General features: G+C 36.6%; 1 protein-coding gene across 3 annotated transcripts; it reads left to right on the forward strand.

Moving 5' to 3' along the window:
* The first annotated feature begins 1,234 nt into the window (after positions 1-1,234).
* si:dkey-92i15.4 (dentin sialophosphoprotein) lies at positions 1,235-18,759 on the forward strand. Of its 3 annotated transcripts, none has more exons than XM_056475778.1 (7): positions 1,235-1,296; positions 10,456-13,363; positions 13,847-14,045; positions 14,243-14,341; positions 15,860-16,073; positions 16,926-17,042; positions 17,987-18,759. In XM_056475778.1, exons 2-7 carry the CDS (start codon positions 10,689-10,691, stop codon positions 18,142-18,144), a joined length of 3,462 nt encoding a protein of 1,153 aa, XP_056331753.1. In that variant the 5' UTR covers positions 1,235-1,296; positions 10,456-10,688; the 3' UTR covers positions 18,145-18,759. The 3 variants fall into 3 exon arrangements, with proteins under 3 accessions (XP_056331753.1, XP_056331752.1, XP_056331751.1); XM_056475777.1 differs by lacking the exon at positions 1,235-1,296 and adding an exon at positions 1,967-2,017; XM_056475776.1 differs by lacking the exon at positions 1,235-1,296 and adding an exon at positions 4,601-4,705.
* The last annotated feature ends 671 nt before the right edge of the window (positions 18,760-19,430 follow it).

Genomic DNA, 19,430 nt, shown 5'->3' on the forward strand with positions numbered 1-19,430 from the left:
GACAATAATTTTTACGTCTACAAAATGCTTCTTAATTTATGGCTTTTTAGACATTTGGACTAGAAACAAGACAAAAGCCAAGTAAATAAGGAAGTAAAATCTTTTTTTGAAATGTAATCAATCAATCCATCAATCAATCCATCAATCCATCAATCAATCAATCAATCAATGGCATCTGTTAAATAGGAGTCTTTGATAATCTGGGGTCATTTTTAACAGAAATTACTGTAAATTGTATCTTTATTATCATTTTTTTCACAGTATATTTTTTACAGTGTATACAACATGTGATTTTGGATGCCGCACATGTTCCTTATCAGATAAATATGTTCTTTTTTTCTCTCTTTTAACCACATTACATTGCCTTTCACATTCTGTATTAGTTATTCATACAAAATGGCATACAGTGGATATAAATTCACACAAACACCACCATGTCCTGTCTCCAATCCACAGTGCTTTCTTGTCATCTTTGAGCCCTCTAGAAATCCAAACGCACATACACAGGCAACGCACCCAAACATTTGGCACATGTTTTGTCACTGTGCTAGACTGTTTTCAAGGAAAATGAAGTGAGCGGCCTCAGAACTGCTGACCTTTATCAGATCAACAAGCTGAACAATGACCGCGATTCTTTCAGGAGGAACAGAAGTGGGTGGCAGATGCATGAAATGAAAACCAGGAATGAAGTTATTTCCCAATTTTAACACTTTCATAACTAATCTCGTGACCTGGTAAAGAAAGATAAAACTAAGGCTTTATATTGCGGTATTTTCAAAACAATTAAGTGACAATAACACAACACTTTTATTTACATCCTTAATTTGTCAGATTTGTATGAAAATCAGTGCTATATATAGATGTTAATATAAGATGACACATCTTATAGTGTTTTAGGATGAACGGAAATCTATTCAGCAGCTAAGAAGTTAAATTCCTGCACTGTGACCAATTTTCTCAAGAAGAAAGAAGCTGTTTTGGCCAAACAGGTCATCAGACGACAGGAAAATCCTGAAACGTCTAATTATGGTGTGTGTCTACAAGCATCTCAACAATGTGGCTTATTTTGTTTATTTTATCATTCCTTGCCATCTTTTATGTCAGTGCTGCTGCTTGCATTTACTTGCGATCAGAAACAGTTTGAAAAGAAACGGTTGCTGTTCAATTGTTGTCTGTATGAAACCACAGACTTCACCAGCTTCCTCTGCAGCAGCAATCAGCAATGTGCATGCGTCTGTGATGCAAGACAGACCGTTGACTGAGGATGCTTACGGCATAAACACAACTGTTTTTAAGGTAAAACCTTTTTTATTTCCTGAAACATGTAGGGTTTATTCAATTTGGTTTACCATGAATTATGCTAATTGTTCATTAATGTTAGTCTTTGATTGAGTTATTTTGGTTAAAGGGATAGTTCACCCCAAAATGAAAATGTGCTCACTATTTACTCTTCTTCAAGTGGTTCTAAAACTATATGATAAGATATTTTGTAGAAAGCTTAAAACCTGTAACCATTGACTTCCACTGTGAAACAAATATTGGAAGTCAAGTTACAGGTTTCTAGCGTTCTTTAAAATAATATTGTTTTGTAAACTACGTAACTGTGTACGATGTAATCCTTGTGTCGTGAGGACCAAATGTCCCCACTAGTATAGCAATACCAGTCAATAAAAAACAAAACAAAACGGCTAAATCAGACAGAATTAAAAGTTTTGAAGATTTTATCTTTTAAAAATACATATTGTTTCCTGTGAGGGTAGGGTTTAGGGTAAGGCTTGGGACATACAGTCTATACAGTATAAAAATCATTACGTCTTTGGGAAGTCCCCATAAAGAAAGCTCTTCACATGTTTTAGAGCTAAGTCTGGCTAAGTTTCACACACATTTGAAGCATAATTCCCGCCCATTTGCTGTTTCTCAGCCTCTTAGACACTTGTTTTGCTGCACTCTTCATTTGCTCTTGCAGCTGCAGGAAGTTGAGCAACTCAAGCTACATGACCCACAAACATACACCTTGGTAATGCATTTTGTTTTGTTTTACATTTCATATATCATACTTTTTAATGTAAGTAGTACACTTTTATTGCATGTTTCACCATATAATGGTGTTGAGTATGATTAGTATTGCTGTGTAATGTGGCTTTTGCATCTTGTATTGATGTAATGATGAGTAACAGGTTCAAGCGCTCATGCTGTAGCTGTTTGCGAAGGTGATGTTGGCATTTCTGGGTCAAGGTTTGCGAGATTCAAAAAGTATGCAGCTGGTGATTTTGGTTTCGATTGAAGTATAGTCAGTGTATTTTAGCTTTTCACTTCTTTCTTTTTACTTTCATATTCTTATTTTTTTTTTTTATTTCTCAATATGAAGTTATTGTTATATTTTCTTGCTTGTAGATCTCAGGACATCTAGCAAAAACGTCATATTTGTTAACAATCTCACTTTTAATTGTTTGTAATGTTTTAAATCTTGCTGCATTTTTTGGATTCTGAGACGGTCTGATAAAAAAGGCCTTATAAAAATAGTATAACTGCTCTTCACCACAGCTGCTTTATAACATGTCACATGTTTAATGCTATTTTTACTGTGTAACTGAAAACAAGTGAACGTGTAGAGAGAGAACTGCTCGCAATGCTTTGCATTAGCGTAACCTGATGACTTCACTGATGAGTTTCATTGTGCATATTTATTTTGTTTTATGTAACATACTGATTAATTGTCAAAATGGTGAAGACACTTCATTTGAATATGTCAATCACAACTGGAGAGTTCACTGAAGGAGTGAATCTATTATACTATCAAAATGTTTTACATCAGTCGACACCTGTAATCATAATTTTAATGATTATTTTTGCTGAGTTAACAAAGGATCTGATGATAGTGACATAGATATGTTTCACAAGCTCTGCAATTCATAGACATCAAGGCCGCAATTTCAAATGATTTAAAATGTATTTAAAAAGGATTCAAAAAGGTGGTTAAAATTACACTGTTCGTTAGTTGGTTGCTTGTTTGTTAGTTATTTGATCACAAAGTATAACTGAGACTTATATTAAGTAATATTAGCTTGAATTAATTCCTTTTCCCCCCCATGACACATTAGTACGGTGGCTGAAAGAGCTTAACGCTCTGCAATTTAAGAAAAACACATGCAATTACAAAAAAACACCAGCAAATTAAGAAAACATCTTCATCCATTTGACAGCACACATATTGCAAATCCTCACAATGCAAACACATTATGAAAACGCACTGCATTCTCACAACACTATCAAATAGAACGCAACACAACAAAAATGTTTCAAGGAGACCCAAAATAGTGGTGGACCCTGGGGTTAATTCCGGGAGACAGAACAGAATGGGACATGGGTCTGAAATACGGGAGACTCCTGGGAAAAACGAGAGTGTTGGCAGGCATGATTACATGTGTGTGTTTTTTTAATTGCAGCACGTTAAGCTCTCTCGTCCACCATACATTATCATACAAAATGGTGCCTAATTTTTTGCTGTCATCCTAAAATCATTCCAGTGTCATAGACTGCAAAAAAAGAATGTAAGCAAAAACAGAAAACACATCCCAGTCCTTCACATAAAAAGCAACATTCTTTCATAGACATCTTAGGAAGTGTATACAGGTTTATTACACGCTGTTCGTTAAATATTGGCAATAAAAAACATAATTAAAATCTTAGGAAATCAAAATGGGCACGGTGGCGCAGTGGGTAGCACAATCGCCTCACAGCAAGAAGGTCGCTGGTTCGAGGCCCGGCTGGGCCAGTGGGCATTTTTGTGGGGAGTTTGCATGTTCTCTCCACGTTAGTGTGGGTTTCCTCCAGGTGCTCCGGTTTCCCCCACAGTCCAAAGACATGTGGTACAGATGAATTGAATAAGCTAAATTGGCCATAGTGTATGTGAGTGTGTGCAAGAGTGTGTGGGTGTTTCCCAGTGTTAGGTTGCAGCTGGAAGGGCATCCGCTGCGTAAAACATGTGATGGATAAGTTGGTGGTTCATTCCGCTGTGGCGACCCCTGATTAATAAAAGGACGAAAAGAAAATGAATGAATGAATGGTGAACCCAAAATTGCACAATATGAATAGGTTATATATTATCCAGACCTGTAAGTTCTACATCACACACACTCATAAAAAAGGTCAAGTGTGATGCATTTACATAAAAAAACACACACTTTTTGTTCAATTGGAAAACCACCTGTTTTAGTCTTTCATTAACTTACTCTGGGTATGTTCTGAATTCGTGAAATTTCTGAAACACACTCAGGACCAGGTGATTGTCACAAAAATTTACCTAGGCTACCCTTTAACACCTATTGAGTCACTGAGAAACCACGGTCCAGGAATGTTCTCATTAGCCATATACTGAAGGGTGTGCATGTTGACAGGTGCATGTGTGACTACAAGAGACAAAGAAACTGAGACACAAACAGATGGAAGGAGAAAAAGAGAGCAGCCGGTAGAAAGAAACAGGGGAGGAGAGAAAGACATAGGGAAATGAGAGAGGAAGGCACAACAATCAAAAGGGGAGGAAAAGGGTAAGCATGTCAGACCAGTCCGGCAAGTTCTTATTACAGTAGAAATGCATCATAAAAAAAATATGACAGACTGCAATGAGTAAGAGGAGCGAGAGCATAAAGCAAGATGGTGAGGAAATATTCTCTCAAACATCTAAGGGACGCTAAAGTCATATGAGGTACGTAGTTATTGTTTGAAGAGCTAAAACTCAGCATGTTTGGTTAGATTGCATGGCTGCTAATGTGTATAACCATTGTTGTGCAAGTGCGTGTGCCATGGGAGAACAGGTGTTTTTTGTAAACCGACACTGACCTGTTTTCTTTAGAAAGTCTGTAATGTTACGGCCATATGGGACTGGTCATTTCATTTTATCTGACGTGAAGGTAGCAGAATAGTTCTGAGCAACTTATATTTACTGTGTCAATGTTTCCTTTATTTGTTTTTAATCAGTTGAGATTTATTTGCGCTTCTGGAAGGGATTCGACACACCTCCTCTCATCTCTGCTTTCTGTTTGCTAGTGTCTTTAATTTTTAAACATAGCTACAGAACTCTTGGCATATAGTTTGTAAATCAGGAGCACAAAACCACACTGTTAAAAATTATTTGAACAATTAGTCATGACAGAATATGTTTTTAACTCATTGTAACTTATTAAACTATGTTAATCATGTTCTAACTTAATTTTATAAGTTACGCAAGCTGTTTTAAGTCAGTTTAACATAATATAAGTTCAATAGACTCATAAGGTTGATTTGATTTAGATTTAAGAAGAACTTAAAAATTGAAGGCAACCAGAATTGTTTTACAGTGCAGTCTTATGTTGCATGGATACCCAGCAGGCACACAACATCATAAGACGTTAATATTAGGTTAGATTTAGGTCATTTATGTCAGGTGATCAAAATTCAATGTCTAGCCAGCGTCTAAGGACAACGCTATTTTGACGTCCAATAACAACGTCAAATTACGTTTTTGGATTGTGTTGGAAAGTAACCAAAATCCAATGTCTGATAAATGTCATAGTGGTAACGTCCACACAACGTCATGGTGTAACATGATTGGACGTTGATATTTGGTTGATTTTAGGTTTGACGTTGGATACTGATGTCGGCCTGACATTGGGTTCTGATGTCAACCCGATTTTCATTTCCAAACAAAATCCAACGTCCCCACAATGTTGGGGGTACAACGTCAATATGATGTCATGTTGACATCCTGTGCCTGCAGTGTATATTTCTGGCAATATCCTTTAAATTATTCATTTTTCTTTTATATCCAAAAATCATTCGAATAGTCGGTATATGAAGATATTTTGTAAATGGCCAGCTGTACATATATACAAACTTTATCTTTGACAAAGCATACATCAATATAATGTGTATTCATTCAGCCTTTATGTGATGTACAAAACTCAATTTAAAAAAAATGTACACTTGTTTTGTGATCCAAGGTCACATATATAAATGTGTTTTTAAGATAATATAAGCTATCTTTATAACCAAAAATAGAGGCAAACAAATCTGCAAAAGGCATTACAAACTCCTATTTTAAATCAGTAAAATCATTTGATTAAGTATTGTTTTGTTTCAGTTTTTATTTGAATTTATTTGCATGCAGATGTGTGCACAGATCATTGTTTTGTTGCATGTGACTATTATCAGATCTTGCTAATGTCTGAATGAAAGTTGGTGTGCTGCTTTGAATGATTGTGGGTGTGTAGGAGAAGCAGGATGTTCGGGAAATTGACATAATTCACAGATTTGCGATGTAACAATGCTGTCTTTTTTATATTATGTATTGTTTGTTTACTAAAATTCATTGAAATGCATCCTCTAAAATATAGGTCTTAAACTCAATTCGTGGAGGGCCGCAGCTCTGCACAGTTCTGCTCCAACCTGTATTCATGACTCTTTTGAACACCTTGATTATTTGGATCAGCTGTGTTTAAAAGGGTTAGAATAAAACTGTGCAGAGCTGCAGCCCTCCAAGAATTGAGTTTGAGACCTATGCTCTAAAAGAATCTTGTACCTTTAAAGATGTGTGCACTATGAAACTGTAACACATGTGGTGTTAGACAGGATTGTGGTCTGGTGTGTTTGACCTGTTATCTGACAATGTATCGGGTTTTCATAAAGAGCAACAAAGTGTGACAAGTAACATCAAGAATGTTGTTAGAGTAAACATACAGCAAAATGCACAAATGCACACACTGGTTCATTGATTTTTAAACATTTTCAGGATGTTTTTTTATTGTACGGTCTAAAGTATTATAAAGGTGTCGTCTAGAGTTTCAACATGTTTACATATGAGGGTATGGATGCTGTATGCCTTGAAGAGATTTATGGACTCTCATTGTAATAAATACAGAGTTTCAGTGTGTTGAAATCTTGAGGTACTTGAATGATTTCTGAGCAGGCGACTTGCAAATACCTTTTGGCATGTGCTGTACACTTTGTTAAGTGGTAGGTAGTATAACTTAATGATTAAAGGTCTGGGTCACTTGTAAGTTCAGGCATTACAAGCAGGATTGTGTTTGATCTGTTTAGAATTGAACTGAAAATGCTCTTTAAAGGGTTATTTCACCCAAAACTGAAAAATTATTTTATTAATCTGCTTGTTAAGCCATGACGTATGGAATACTGAAAAACTGAGAACTGAGAAATTATTTGTATATGACCACTTTTTAGTCATATAACACATTAAAGTCACATTACCTGGACTTGCTGCATCACAGACACCAACATTTTAACAATTTATTTAAAAAATAATCACTTTCTGGATATCAGATAATACAATTGAAGTCAGAATTATTAGCCCGCCTTTGAATTTTTTTTCTTTATTTAAATTTTTCCCAAATGATGTTTAACAGAGCAAGGAAATTTTCACAGTATGTCTGATAATATTTTTTCTACTGGAGAAAGTCTTATTTGTTTTATGTCGGCTAGAATAAAAGCAGTTTTTAATTTTTTAAAAACCATTTTAAGGTCAAAATTTTTAGCCCAATTAAGCTATATATTTTTTCTATAGTTTACAGAACAAACCATCATTATACAATAACTTGCCTAATTACCCTAACCTGCCTAGTTAAACTAGTTAAGCCTTTAAATGTCAATTTAAGCTGTATAGAAGTGTCTAGTCAAATATTATTTACTGTCATCATGACAAAGATAAAATAAATCAGTTATTAGAAATGAGTTATTAAAACTATTATGTTTAGAAATGTGTCGAAAAATCTTCTCTCCGTTAAACAGAAATTAAGAAAAAATTATAAACAGGGGGGCTAATAATTCAGGGGGGCTAATAATTCTGACTTCAACTATATATATAATATATATAATATGATTGTGATTTTCGAAGGTATTACAGTGCTTTGTAAACATTTATTAATACCATTTGATGACTCTCCCCATATAATTTGATAGAGCGCTTGCCACTTCACGTGACGTCACACTTAACAAGCGGATTACCCACCAATTGTTGTTGCAAGATCCTGAGACCTTAGTGTGTCTTTGAACACAAATTAAGATATTTGAAATAAAATCTGAGAGCTTCCTTATTCTTCACAGACAGCAAGGTTCCTGACATGTTCAAAGTCCAGAAAGGTACCAATAACATCCTTAAAAAAATACCATGTATTGTCAGTGGTTCAATCAAAATAATACCAAGCTATGAGAATACTTTTGTTCACGCATAAAACAAATATAATGACTTTATTCTCCTCAGTGTCTGTATAGGGAACATGTTTACATATGTGAACACCAAATATTCTTGGATTTCATAATTTTTCAATTGAACAAATGAAAACACATTTTTTGACCATGTTTTTTTGGTAACTTTCTAGACTTTGAACATCTTGAGATGGCTGCAGTCTATAGAGGATTAGAGAGATCTTGGATTTCATGAAAAATATGTTTGTTTGTGTTCTGAATAGGATTTTGGGGGTTTGGGATGACACAGAGGATAACAGAATTTTCCAACCCAGGCTCATTCTGAAAACGTACTTCTATATACATTTCTGGAGAGCGACAAAAACGTCTTTTTTGCAGTTTTTGTTTTTGCGAATCCACCAGTGGGCGCTGTGTATGCTTTTTCAGATCTCAAATTTCTCTTGCGAGTGCCATTTGCGCCTGCTCGTCTCGCGTAAATCCACCAGAGGCCCTGTCGACTGATTGTTTGACTGACTGACTGAGGCCCCGTTTACACTAGTACATTTTAGTTTTAAAATGGCGTTTTAGAATGAAAATGATCCGCGTCCACACTAGCGTTTCATCCAGTGTTTCTGAACAACTCTCCATCTACACCACACCACTGAAAACGCATATCATGTGACCACACACACACACTCTGGCATGCACTGCAGCATATCTTCCTAGATGAGAGCTGTACTCGTCAGACTGTTCATCAATGATCTACCGCTGGATCCACTCTCACTGTATTTGTTAAACGTGATATTGAATTCATCTTGTTGTAAATATCTAACGACGTATTCCCCGACTTTGGTCATTTGAATCTATTACTTGTTCTCAGGTAACGTGTTTTGGCTGAGCGCAAAGATAAGTTAGATTAATATATTAATTAATGTAACCACGTACACTCTGTATATTGACTGATTGCATGCCTTTATTTCCGATATTGTATAAACTTATTGTACATTATACTTTTATAATGGCCATTTTTGTTTATTAAACTGATATTCAGCAAAAGAGAGGGTATATTTTGTGTTTTCAATGAAAATGAAAGGAGGCAGTAATGTTATAGGCTCCGTTTTGTTATAAATACGCATACAGTGAAGATGACGGTCATAAAAATATGTAGCTCCAGGACGCCTCAACATTTCTGCTGTCTGTTAAGTTGCTAATATCAAAATGAAAATAGGCAGTTCCTTATATCAAGTTTTCATTTTATTGTTAAGAAAGTGAAACAACGTAGCCAGGGTGATGTGAATGAGGTTATAAAGTTCATGTTTCACTTTGAAGATTTACCCGACTTGTCCTCAGGAGTTTATTTTTCATATCAAACTTGCGAAGTCTGAACTTACAAGGAGAGGATGCAAGACTGAACTGTGCGTAGGCTACTTAATATTGTGGAAAAAGCCCCAATCAGCCACGCATCCGTTTTCAGATGTCTCCGTTTTCCCGCATCCACACTGAGACGGAGCAGCAAAGTTTCAGAATGAACTCCGGCATAGTGTGGACTGATGGCGTAACCGTAGCAAAACTTATGCGCTTTAAAACAAAAGCGCATTATTGTAAACGGGGCCTGACTGACCGACTGACTGACCAACCCTACTCCTTCCCTAAACTCAACCAATAGTGTTTTCAAAAGCACCGATTGACCTGCACACCCACTAAACCCAACCGACCATTTTAAAAAGCAATGCAGAAAAAGTAAAGCCCTCGCCTGATTTTTTTTACCCCATTATCAGATTTTACCACATTCTTACCCTGTTACTTGTTTATTTAATTTTTGGGATTTTGTTTTTGTTTTACCCACTTTCTGGAACCATTCTTCACTAGACTCGAACGCAGTCGTCTCGGTCAACTGCTCTCTGCATCTCAAGTCCACCTACATACATGACGAGCTAACTGGACAAACTGATAACAGTGGGAAAGCTGTCCATACAAAGGTAAGCGGTTAGCTGGTAAGTGCGAAAAGGAACGACGTCAAACTGCCCCGTATCGTTCGTTTTAAAAACTAAATGCAGCCATACGTACTTCTAGCTACATAATTCGCCATCTCCAGATATGTATATAGAGCTCCGTTTTCAGAATGAGCCTACGTTGGAATTTTCTGTTATTTTGAGAGTGAACAAAAATTTATTTCAGTCCCTGAATGCTAACTGCACTTTATAGCAAAAGAGGAGTTATAAGTAAATAAAATACAATTAATTTCGTTTGTTTAAAGCAAACTTTTGCATGTGGTTACAGAACAAGATACAGACCGTGACACATCTTTCTGAACTAAGTCAAGCAGGTTTCCACACCACTTTGGATAACACATTTTGTCAAGCTTCTTTAATTTGGAAAACTCAGCCCAGCTTAATTACTTCACAAATTCTGCCAGATAAATACTTCAAATTAAAAATGTCGATGGAAAGATGACAACATTCAATTCCTACTCTAATGAATGCACTGTGTGAGATTCAGAGACTTTTAAAAGGATGAGTTTGCATACTGGAACTTCTGTGTGTCAACTTCCTGAATCAGACACAACTAGCAGCGTGACTCAAGGTGCACAAACATCCGATGGAACGGCAGCACAAAGTCAAAATCAGCCATCTGTAAAGCCTTATGGCTCTGCAGCTGCTAGATTCAAAATCCGCTCTGCTAAAACACTTACTACCAAGGACCTTAGGAAGAAAAGCTTTTCTTTTGAGAGTGGAAATGTTGAAGACTTAAGTCAGAAAAATCCAAGTAAGGACCTCAACAAAGTTTGTACATCTGCTAGTTATACCCACACTAACATTGATGAGACAGGTAAAACTTTAAGTAAGGATGTACGAATGGATTCAACTCCTTTAATCAGTTCTGAAAAGAGTCATGTGAGTGATAAAAGCTTAATCACTCAGGCAGACAAGACAGCAAGTGACAGAAACAGAGGAGATGAGTTGAGGAGATTTTATCAGTCAAACAAAAGTAAAAGCTTAGACTGGAGAGCAATGAATAGCAAAGCAGGACTTGGTAACACAACTGTCATGACTAGTGGCACCAGAGATTATAGTCACTACATGACGCGATCAGATAGTTCAGAAAAAGCAGAAACAAACAACATCACTTCAAGTACACAAGAGAATCAACCCATTACCTATTCGAGGAGGATCCAGGCTTATAATGTGGCCAATGATGGTGATCAGAGCAGTGACAGAAAGGTTTCTCCAGTCTCTGGATATACATCTTTGAGAATGAACCAAATCAATTTTGCTATAGAAAAGGCAAGCAACGGTCAGTCACTCCCTTCCAGACTAAAGCCAAGACGTAGCCTAGATTCTATTGAAGATTGTGGTAGTCTCTGGGCACAGCAACCAGGGGAATCAAGTCTTGGTCAGACAGACAAGAGAATCGGATTCTGGACCAGAGAGCAAGGACTTTCTAATGCTGAGGAAGTAACTGGAAACCAAACAATAAAGGAACGAATTGATAAACTGCTTGGGTCACATGGCAAATCTGATGCTTTAAGTCCTGATATATCATTTTCCAAGTCTATGGACACTGTGGACTCCACTCCAAGTCAAAGGAAAAACACTACCAACCCTTCAGATTATATTCACAGCCAACAGGACAAGCCTTCAGACAATGCAGAAAAAGCTGGAACATTTCCTAGAAGATTTTCAACCACATATTTTGGTCCCAAGCCAGAACTCTCTTTAAATAACGACAACAGAAATGACCAAAGGGAAAATCCCTCTGGATTAAGTTCTTCATTGTCATCAAAGCCAAAGTGGAGTACAGAGAGTTACAAAAATACTCAGTCACTTCTGCATGATGACAACAAAGAATCAAGCAAAAGGGTGTTAACAGGGTCACCAAAGTACTGTAGTCAGTCATTAGAAAGGACCAGGAGTAAACTGTCAGCAACTAGTCAATACAGCATTAACAGGAACCAGTCTGCATATTCAGATAGTAATTCAAACACCCCCAACAAGGATCTCAACTGTCTTTCCAGCCGGATCAAAGAGGACATTTTGAAAGATAAACAACCAGATAAAGAAACTATCAAGGGACTGGACATGAAGGAAAACAGGTGTCAGGGTGGTTCGCAAGTGGAAACCACCCAACCCAAGAACCCGTTATCCTCAAAAGCACATAGTGACGTCGATAAAGATGGGAAAGACAGTGTTTTTACATTTAAAACTGAGGGAAGGAGAGGAGAAGGTGTACTAGAAAAGTTCCGTGCACAATCCATGGATTCTGTAAAGAATACAATCAGCATGTTTGAATCTTTGGCGCAACAAGGAACCCCAAAAGATCTTTATTCCAAAAGGACATTATCTGTACCAGAGCATCCCAAGCCTGCCGCTCTTGTGAGGAAGAGTGGCTCAGAAAGAAATCTTCATTTTGGAAGATCTGTGGGGAACAGAGAAAGCCCAAGAACAAATTTCTTTAACAAAAACGAATCCAATAAGCAGACTGAAGAAGGCACTCTAAGTAAAGCTCCTCATTCAAATTCTTCTGTCAGAGTAACACCAACATTTGAACCACGTCAGGAGACTTACAGAAAGAGTGTAGAGCTTGTGCCAGAATTTAAACAAATGAATGAATCAAGAACTGACCGAGTTAGCAGACAAAATGATGACGTTGAATCTAGGACAGCTGGTAAAAAACATAGTGACGAACCAGATTCTGCAATCCATGTTTATTCAGAGCTCAGAAAGTTCAGAGCAACGGAAGAAAAAGTGGAACGTCCAGAATTCTCTCAACACTCAAAACGTTTATTAAAGCAACAGACTATCCATGTAAAAACAGAGGATGATGGTGATGATGAGGATGAAGATACACCAATTAACTCTCCTAATAGTGCACCTAGCACAATTAGCATGGAGAAACAGAGCAACACTGGAGTCGTAAAAGTTAATGGGACCCATCCCAAAGTGCTACCCAATCAACCTCAAAGTTCCTCTCATTTCCAGTCTATCTATTCCTCACTCAACCATTCTAATAATAACAACTACAAAATAAGGGAGGATCTGACGCCACTGACTACGGCTAGGTGGAGCTCTGATGAGGAAGATTATGATGATGAGGAAACAGACACTGACGAGGACTCTGATTCAGGAGAGTCATCTGTGACCATCACAAGCCACATGAGCCAATCTGAACGCAGAAGTTTCTCCTTAAGGTAACTACTATAGTATGAAAAAAATTATAATTGATTAAAATGACATCATGTAGGTGACACGGTGGCTCAGTGGTTAGCACTGTTGCCTTACAGCAAGAAGGTTGCTGGTTCGAGTCTCGGCTGAGCCAGTTGGCATTTCTGTGTGGAGTTTGCATGTTCTCCTTGTGGGTTTCCTCCGGGTGCTCCGGTTTCCCCCACAAGTCCAAAGACATGTGGTACAGATGAACTGAATAGACTAAATTGCCCATAGTGTATGTGTGTGAATGAGTGTGTAAGGATGTTTCCCAGTGATGGGTTGCAGACTAAAACATAAGCTGAATAAGTTGGCAGTTCATTCCACTGTGGTGACAGCGGAATGATAAATAAAGGGACTAAGCCGAAGGAAAATGAATGAATGAATGACATGTAATTTAAGAAATGACTAACTTTGAGTGTCAACAATTTACAATCTAAGTTCTTATGCTACATATATACCCCTTGCAGTCTCATGGACCTATGTAACTTTGGTGGGGTGGACTATAATTCGCCAGATTGGTTAGAGGATGATGAAGATTTGCCATCCTCACGCTCTGCGTCGCTGAGCTCAGACATCTCAGTGTTCTCTTCTGTGACTCTTCTGAGCACTGATGAACTAGATCGCTTATTGGATGATGTCAAGAGCTTGGGAGACGACACCCTGAAGGTAAAAAGTTACATAACTTTGTCCTGAAGCACACAATTTGACAATGAAATAGACTGTCACGCCATGCAAATTTGGTTAACAAACGAATATACAAAGACAATTACAGATTTAGTTGTGCAAGCAAATGTATTGGTTTGGGGAAAATACAGTTTTGTTTTGTAATCGTAACTTGTCTCTCTGGCTCTGACTTACAACAGAAATATGAAGACGTGCAAGTGGTTGTGTTACACAAGGAGGTGGGGAGTGGCTTAGGATTTACCTTGGCAGGGGGAGTGGATCAGAATAAACCAGTCACAGTAAGTATCTCTGAATGCTGTAATGCACAAACATTTTGAGCTACAGAAAACATGCATTAACCCATCTACTGCACGCATTATGATTGATCTATTAATATATATATATATATATATATATATATATATATATATATATATATATATATATATATATATATACTGTATATGTGTGTGTGTGTGTGTGTGCTTGTTCGAGTATGTATATATATTTAACTGTTTTTCTTTTCTTAGAATGGCTTAACTTGACGTGCTTTAGAAAAAAAATTGGGAATTTTTTTTTGGTACTTTATGATATGTTGCCATATGGCAACAACGTCCAATAGTGAATCCAATTTAGAAATGTCAAATTTAGAACTTTCCTTATAATTATTAATTTTGTTGTTTAAAATGATTGAATTGGTGTTGCAGTATTATAAACACAAAACCTAAATGATACACATACTATACATATTTTCCATTCTTTTTTGCTCAATATTATTGAAAACAAACATAATATAGTATTATCATGTATACAACATACAGTAAATATAAATATTTTCTCCAGTAAGTATTATAATAAATAAATAACAAGTCTAGTATATCCAGATGCATCAGAATAATGTAGCTACTATAGCTAACAATGTTTATAATTTATACTATATACTATACTACGCCTGTCTTATCTGCCTCTGAGCTAACTTACCTGAACTGTCTCCATCACTGCTTTTATCAAATGTCCAGTCTGCATCATCCTCATGTTCACCCATCGCATCCTCACTTTCATCTGCAGGAAGAGCCTGTTCTGTCTTTTGCTTCTTTCACTTACCATAGAACATGGTGGTCCCCTCTAATACACTGTTCCCCGTATTTAAACCTAATCAAAAGTATTGCCATTAAAATTTAATTTCAATAAAATTAGACTAATCAACATTATATTACTAGCATTCATGTTGTTTTTGTTGTAACTTAAAAGATTACAGCTAACCTTGCTAGCTTGCTAACCCACTGCAATATTACACATTCCACTATTGCACCATTTGATCAATTTACAAAAAACTAGTGTGATAAAAACTTTTTTGAGTTGTGAATACGTCATCATAACTTACTGGAGGTGCTGATTCAGATTTTTATGTGGATCTGTTATGAGTTGATGCTTTGTTTTTATTGACATTTACATTTGCATTCAGCAACTACTCACAATAAATGCCAGTCTGTCAGAAATCGAGCTACAGAAAAACACAGCATGTCATGTGACGTAACCAAAGCATATCATTGGCTAAACTAAGGCCTTCTCTTTCCAACAAACAATTAAAACATTGATCTTAAAGAAACAGTGGCAGGGAAATGAACATAAATATCATGTATGTTCCCATATATGGCAACCATGTGGTTGAGTGTTAATTATGGAATCAGATACAGATTAACCAAAAGGTCTACACGAAAAGCTACAAAACCAGATGTAAAATACTAAAAAAGACTTTGACTTTAAATCCTAATTTAAATCTTAAAATTAAGATTTCTCACCATCTTCTCTTTTAGGTCCACAGAATAATCTCAGGTGGGGTAGCAGCACAGGAAGGCTCCATCTTCGAGGGTGCTCAGGTGCTGTCAATCAACGGCACTGCCCTCCAGAACTCTGCCCACTGGGAGGCTCTGCGTACACTGAGAAAAGCAAAAGGACAGGGAATGGCAGTGGTTGTTCTTCAGAGTGGCAACAGCAGAAAAGATGTCACTGAAAAAACAGGAATCACAGGTGGGTAGATGACAAAGGGATGGTATATACTGTACATATTCACTGGCCACTTTATTAGGTAGACCTCTTTGACTATACATTAATCAAAGTTGTAATAAATCACATGGCTGCAATTACTTTGAACACCTTGAATCATTTTGTGAACTGCATTCACTAAACTTAAATGCCCCCCACAGTCCCCAGATCTCAGTCATTTCAGGACTTGTCTGGATTTTGCAAGTCTAGTGATTCTTTAACTTTTTATTCAAAGCAAAACACAAGAACTGAAGCAAATCATGCCGTAAATTTTAAGAAAAGCTGTCAAAACCTGATGGAACAGGGGACAAATCTTAAAGTAATTTGGACCAAAATCTCATTTAAATATTTCCTCTGAATCTATGTAATGAAGAATTAAAACAAATCAGAATGTAAAAGAGGGTCCAGCCTAATACCAGCAAGGTGCCCAATAGTATCTGGATGCAGCTTTTATGATGCAAGCTGAGTTTGCATTACTCAGCGATGCAATGTCAGACACAATGCACTCAATGGAGCGAGTGACGTCACTGTGAGGGGTAGGGTTAGGGGTGGGGTTAGTTAGGTGAGTGCATTAAAAAGCATTGGATGCAGCACAGATTGCACTGCACCACGTCTGCATCCAGACCCCTCTCAAGGTGTCGCCAGTAATGATAACAACGAATGTAATTGCATTTGGAAATCAATATACATTTGGAAAAGGTATCAAGTTGTTTGAAAATTGCATTGATAGAGTTGCTTTATACTGTAAACAGATGAGGTAAAAGCATGACAAAAGAAAGCAAGAGTAAGGTTTCTGCTATCCAGTGTTGATACTTTGTGTGTTTATGCCCCCTACAGGGAGGAGAGTCCGTGTGACTCTGAACAAGTCCAGCTCTGATCTTGGCTTTAGTCTCGAAGGAGGGGTGGGCTCCAGCTCAGGAGACAAACCCCTCACTATACAAAAAATCTTCCGTGGTACGACCATTTTCCTACATTTAAATCAATTCTATTAAACACAACTCAGTTTGCCAATATTACTGCAATCTAGAAAATAAAAATGTTCTTATAAAGCATTATGAGCTGTGTTCCACTTCATTTTTATTATCTTACCTCACACACTTCCCTTTGTCTCGTTGACTTGAATATACCTCATTGTTGCAGGTATGCCCACTACTTGCAAAACCCTTGCTATGGGCTATATTGTAATGTCCTTAATCAGTTAGAATTTGCTGTGTTTTTATTACAGGTTTGTTAGATGCATCCTTTTATGCTTTAGCTGTTTTATTCATAGAGATTTGTAAGGTTTGAAGTTAAATATTTCAATCTGTATTGCAAAGTTTTAATGGGTAATTTTCATTTTTTTTTAAATATTATGTAGAAATAAATAGAAAGAATTACATTAACCATGTTAGGCTAACTATGCATTATATATATATATATATATATATATATATATATATATATATATATATATATATATATATATATATATATATATATATATATATATATTCATTCACAACATTTAATTAAAACATTTAATTTAAGCTTGTTTTTTGTAAACTCATTAATAAAACAAACTAACGATTATGTTAAATTACAAATACAATCTCTATTAAAGGCATTCCCCCTCACCCTCCCCTTAATTTTTCCTCTCTTCTCAGACAGGATGGTGGGCCAAATCAAATGTTATCATGGGCCTACTTTAACCCGCGCTCCCTAGTTTGGGAATCTCTGCTATAAAGTGTTCACTTGAATATATTTCTCTGTCTATACAATTTTCCCTCATCCACTTAAAGTGGAAGACACTTTAAAATAACAATGAGGATTCCCCCAAGGGTGTGTGTTTAAAGGTGAAGTGTAACACAGCTAATCTCCTCCTTCCAAACTCCTCCATTAAATAAGCTGCATGTTTCCAGGTGGACCAATTAGTGAAGTGTTCCCTGGGGATGAACTGTTAGAGGTGCAGGGTCGAAGTTTGGAGGGCCTGATGCGTCTTGAGGCTTGGAACCTCATAAAGAAGTTGCCCTCTGGTCCAGTGGACATCTTATTACACCGTCCTCATCAACTACATTGAAGACCTCTACTTTCCTTCTTACACCTGCCTTTTTGAAGTGCTATGCATGTCATAATTTATGCTGTTACAGGATCTATCATGTTTTGTTCTTGCATTTTTTCTCTGCCAATATGAAGTATCATAGTCTTTTGAAGTGCTTTTAATCCCTCCAAGATTTGAAAAACTTTGAATTAATGCACTCCAAAAATGCTGGGTTGTCCCAAATTAATGCAAAAAAACCACTGAAGACCACTGTGTAAAAATGTAATTTAAAAAGTTATCCCAATGGTTGGGTTTGTCTACATTTTAACCAAATTTGATTGAAACAACCAAGTCATTTTAAGGATTGTACTGCCAAAATTAAAGATAAGAAAGCACTGGAGGCCAGACGGCCATTCTTTTAAATAGATGTTATTTTAAATAATGTTTACACACTTGTTATGCAACAATTTATATAATATTGTACAATCAGTATGTATCAGAAACCATTATATATATTGTATTTAGTTCTTATGTTACAACATATGTACAGTATATGTGTCTAATGTATGTTGTTTGTACATATCTGATCCATTCCAGAAAAAAACTTTTCAATATTAAAGACAAAGACATGAGCGATAGCTTATATAGCATCCACTTTCCTACTCCGATGGTCAGTTTTTTTGTGTTTTTTGTTTTAACACTTGCTTCTTTAGCAATCAGTGGTATGAAAATCAATTGTAGAGAGTAATTGCAGTTCTCTTGAAAGAGCTGACTGCTTAATTGCCACAGTTCTGCTTAAAACGGCTCCAGCAAAAGAGTTAAGCTCCAATCCACTCCAAACATTATTTCACTGAAGTTCCTAGCCATCCTGAACACACTGGTTTACTGGTTCTGGTGTGTTTGGAGGTTCCAATGTGTCAGTTTTTGAGCTCCATGAGCAGATTTGGACACCTCTGGCCAAGAGTTTGAAATTCTGGCTATATGTGACAGAAATTGATTCACTCAGCCATAACTTGATCCCCTCAATACTATACATTTTTTCTCTCTCTTTAATCAAATGCACCTTATTCAGATCATCACAGCATTAGTAAAGTTTATAAGGCCCGAAATGGGTGTGTCAAACAAAGGAGACCTGGAAAATGTGCACTTCTGGTGAGGCTTCAGGAATATGGTTGAGTGTTAACTAAATTGACGCTTAGTCTACAACTAATAATAACAATAATAATAATAATAATAATGCATTGTTATTATTAATTCAAACCAAGCGTCAAAGGGTTAAAGAAATGTACTCATCCCGTAAGAATATTCTATTTCAATCATTACTT

Source organism: Danio aesculapii, chromosome 16 (genome assembly GCF_903798145.1).
Source record: "Danio aesculapii chromosome 16, fDanAes4.1, whole genome shotgun sequence".
In the NCBI taxonomy this organism is placed as follows: domain Eukaryota; kingdom Metazoa; phylum Chordata; class Actinopteri; order Cypriniformes; family Danionidae; genus Danio; species Danio aesculapii.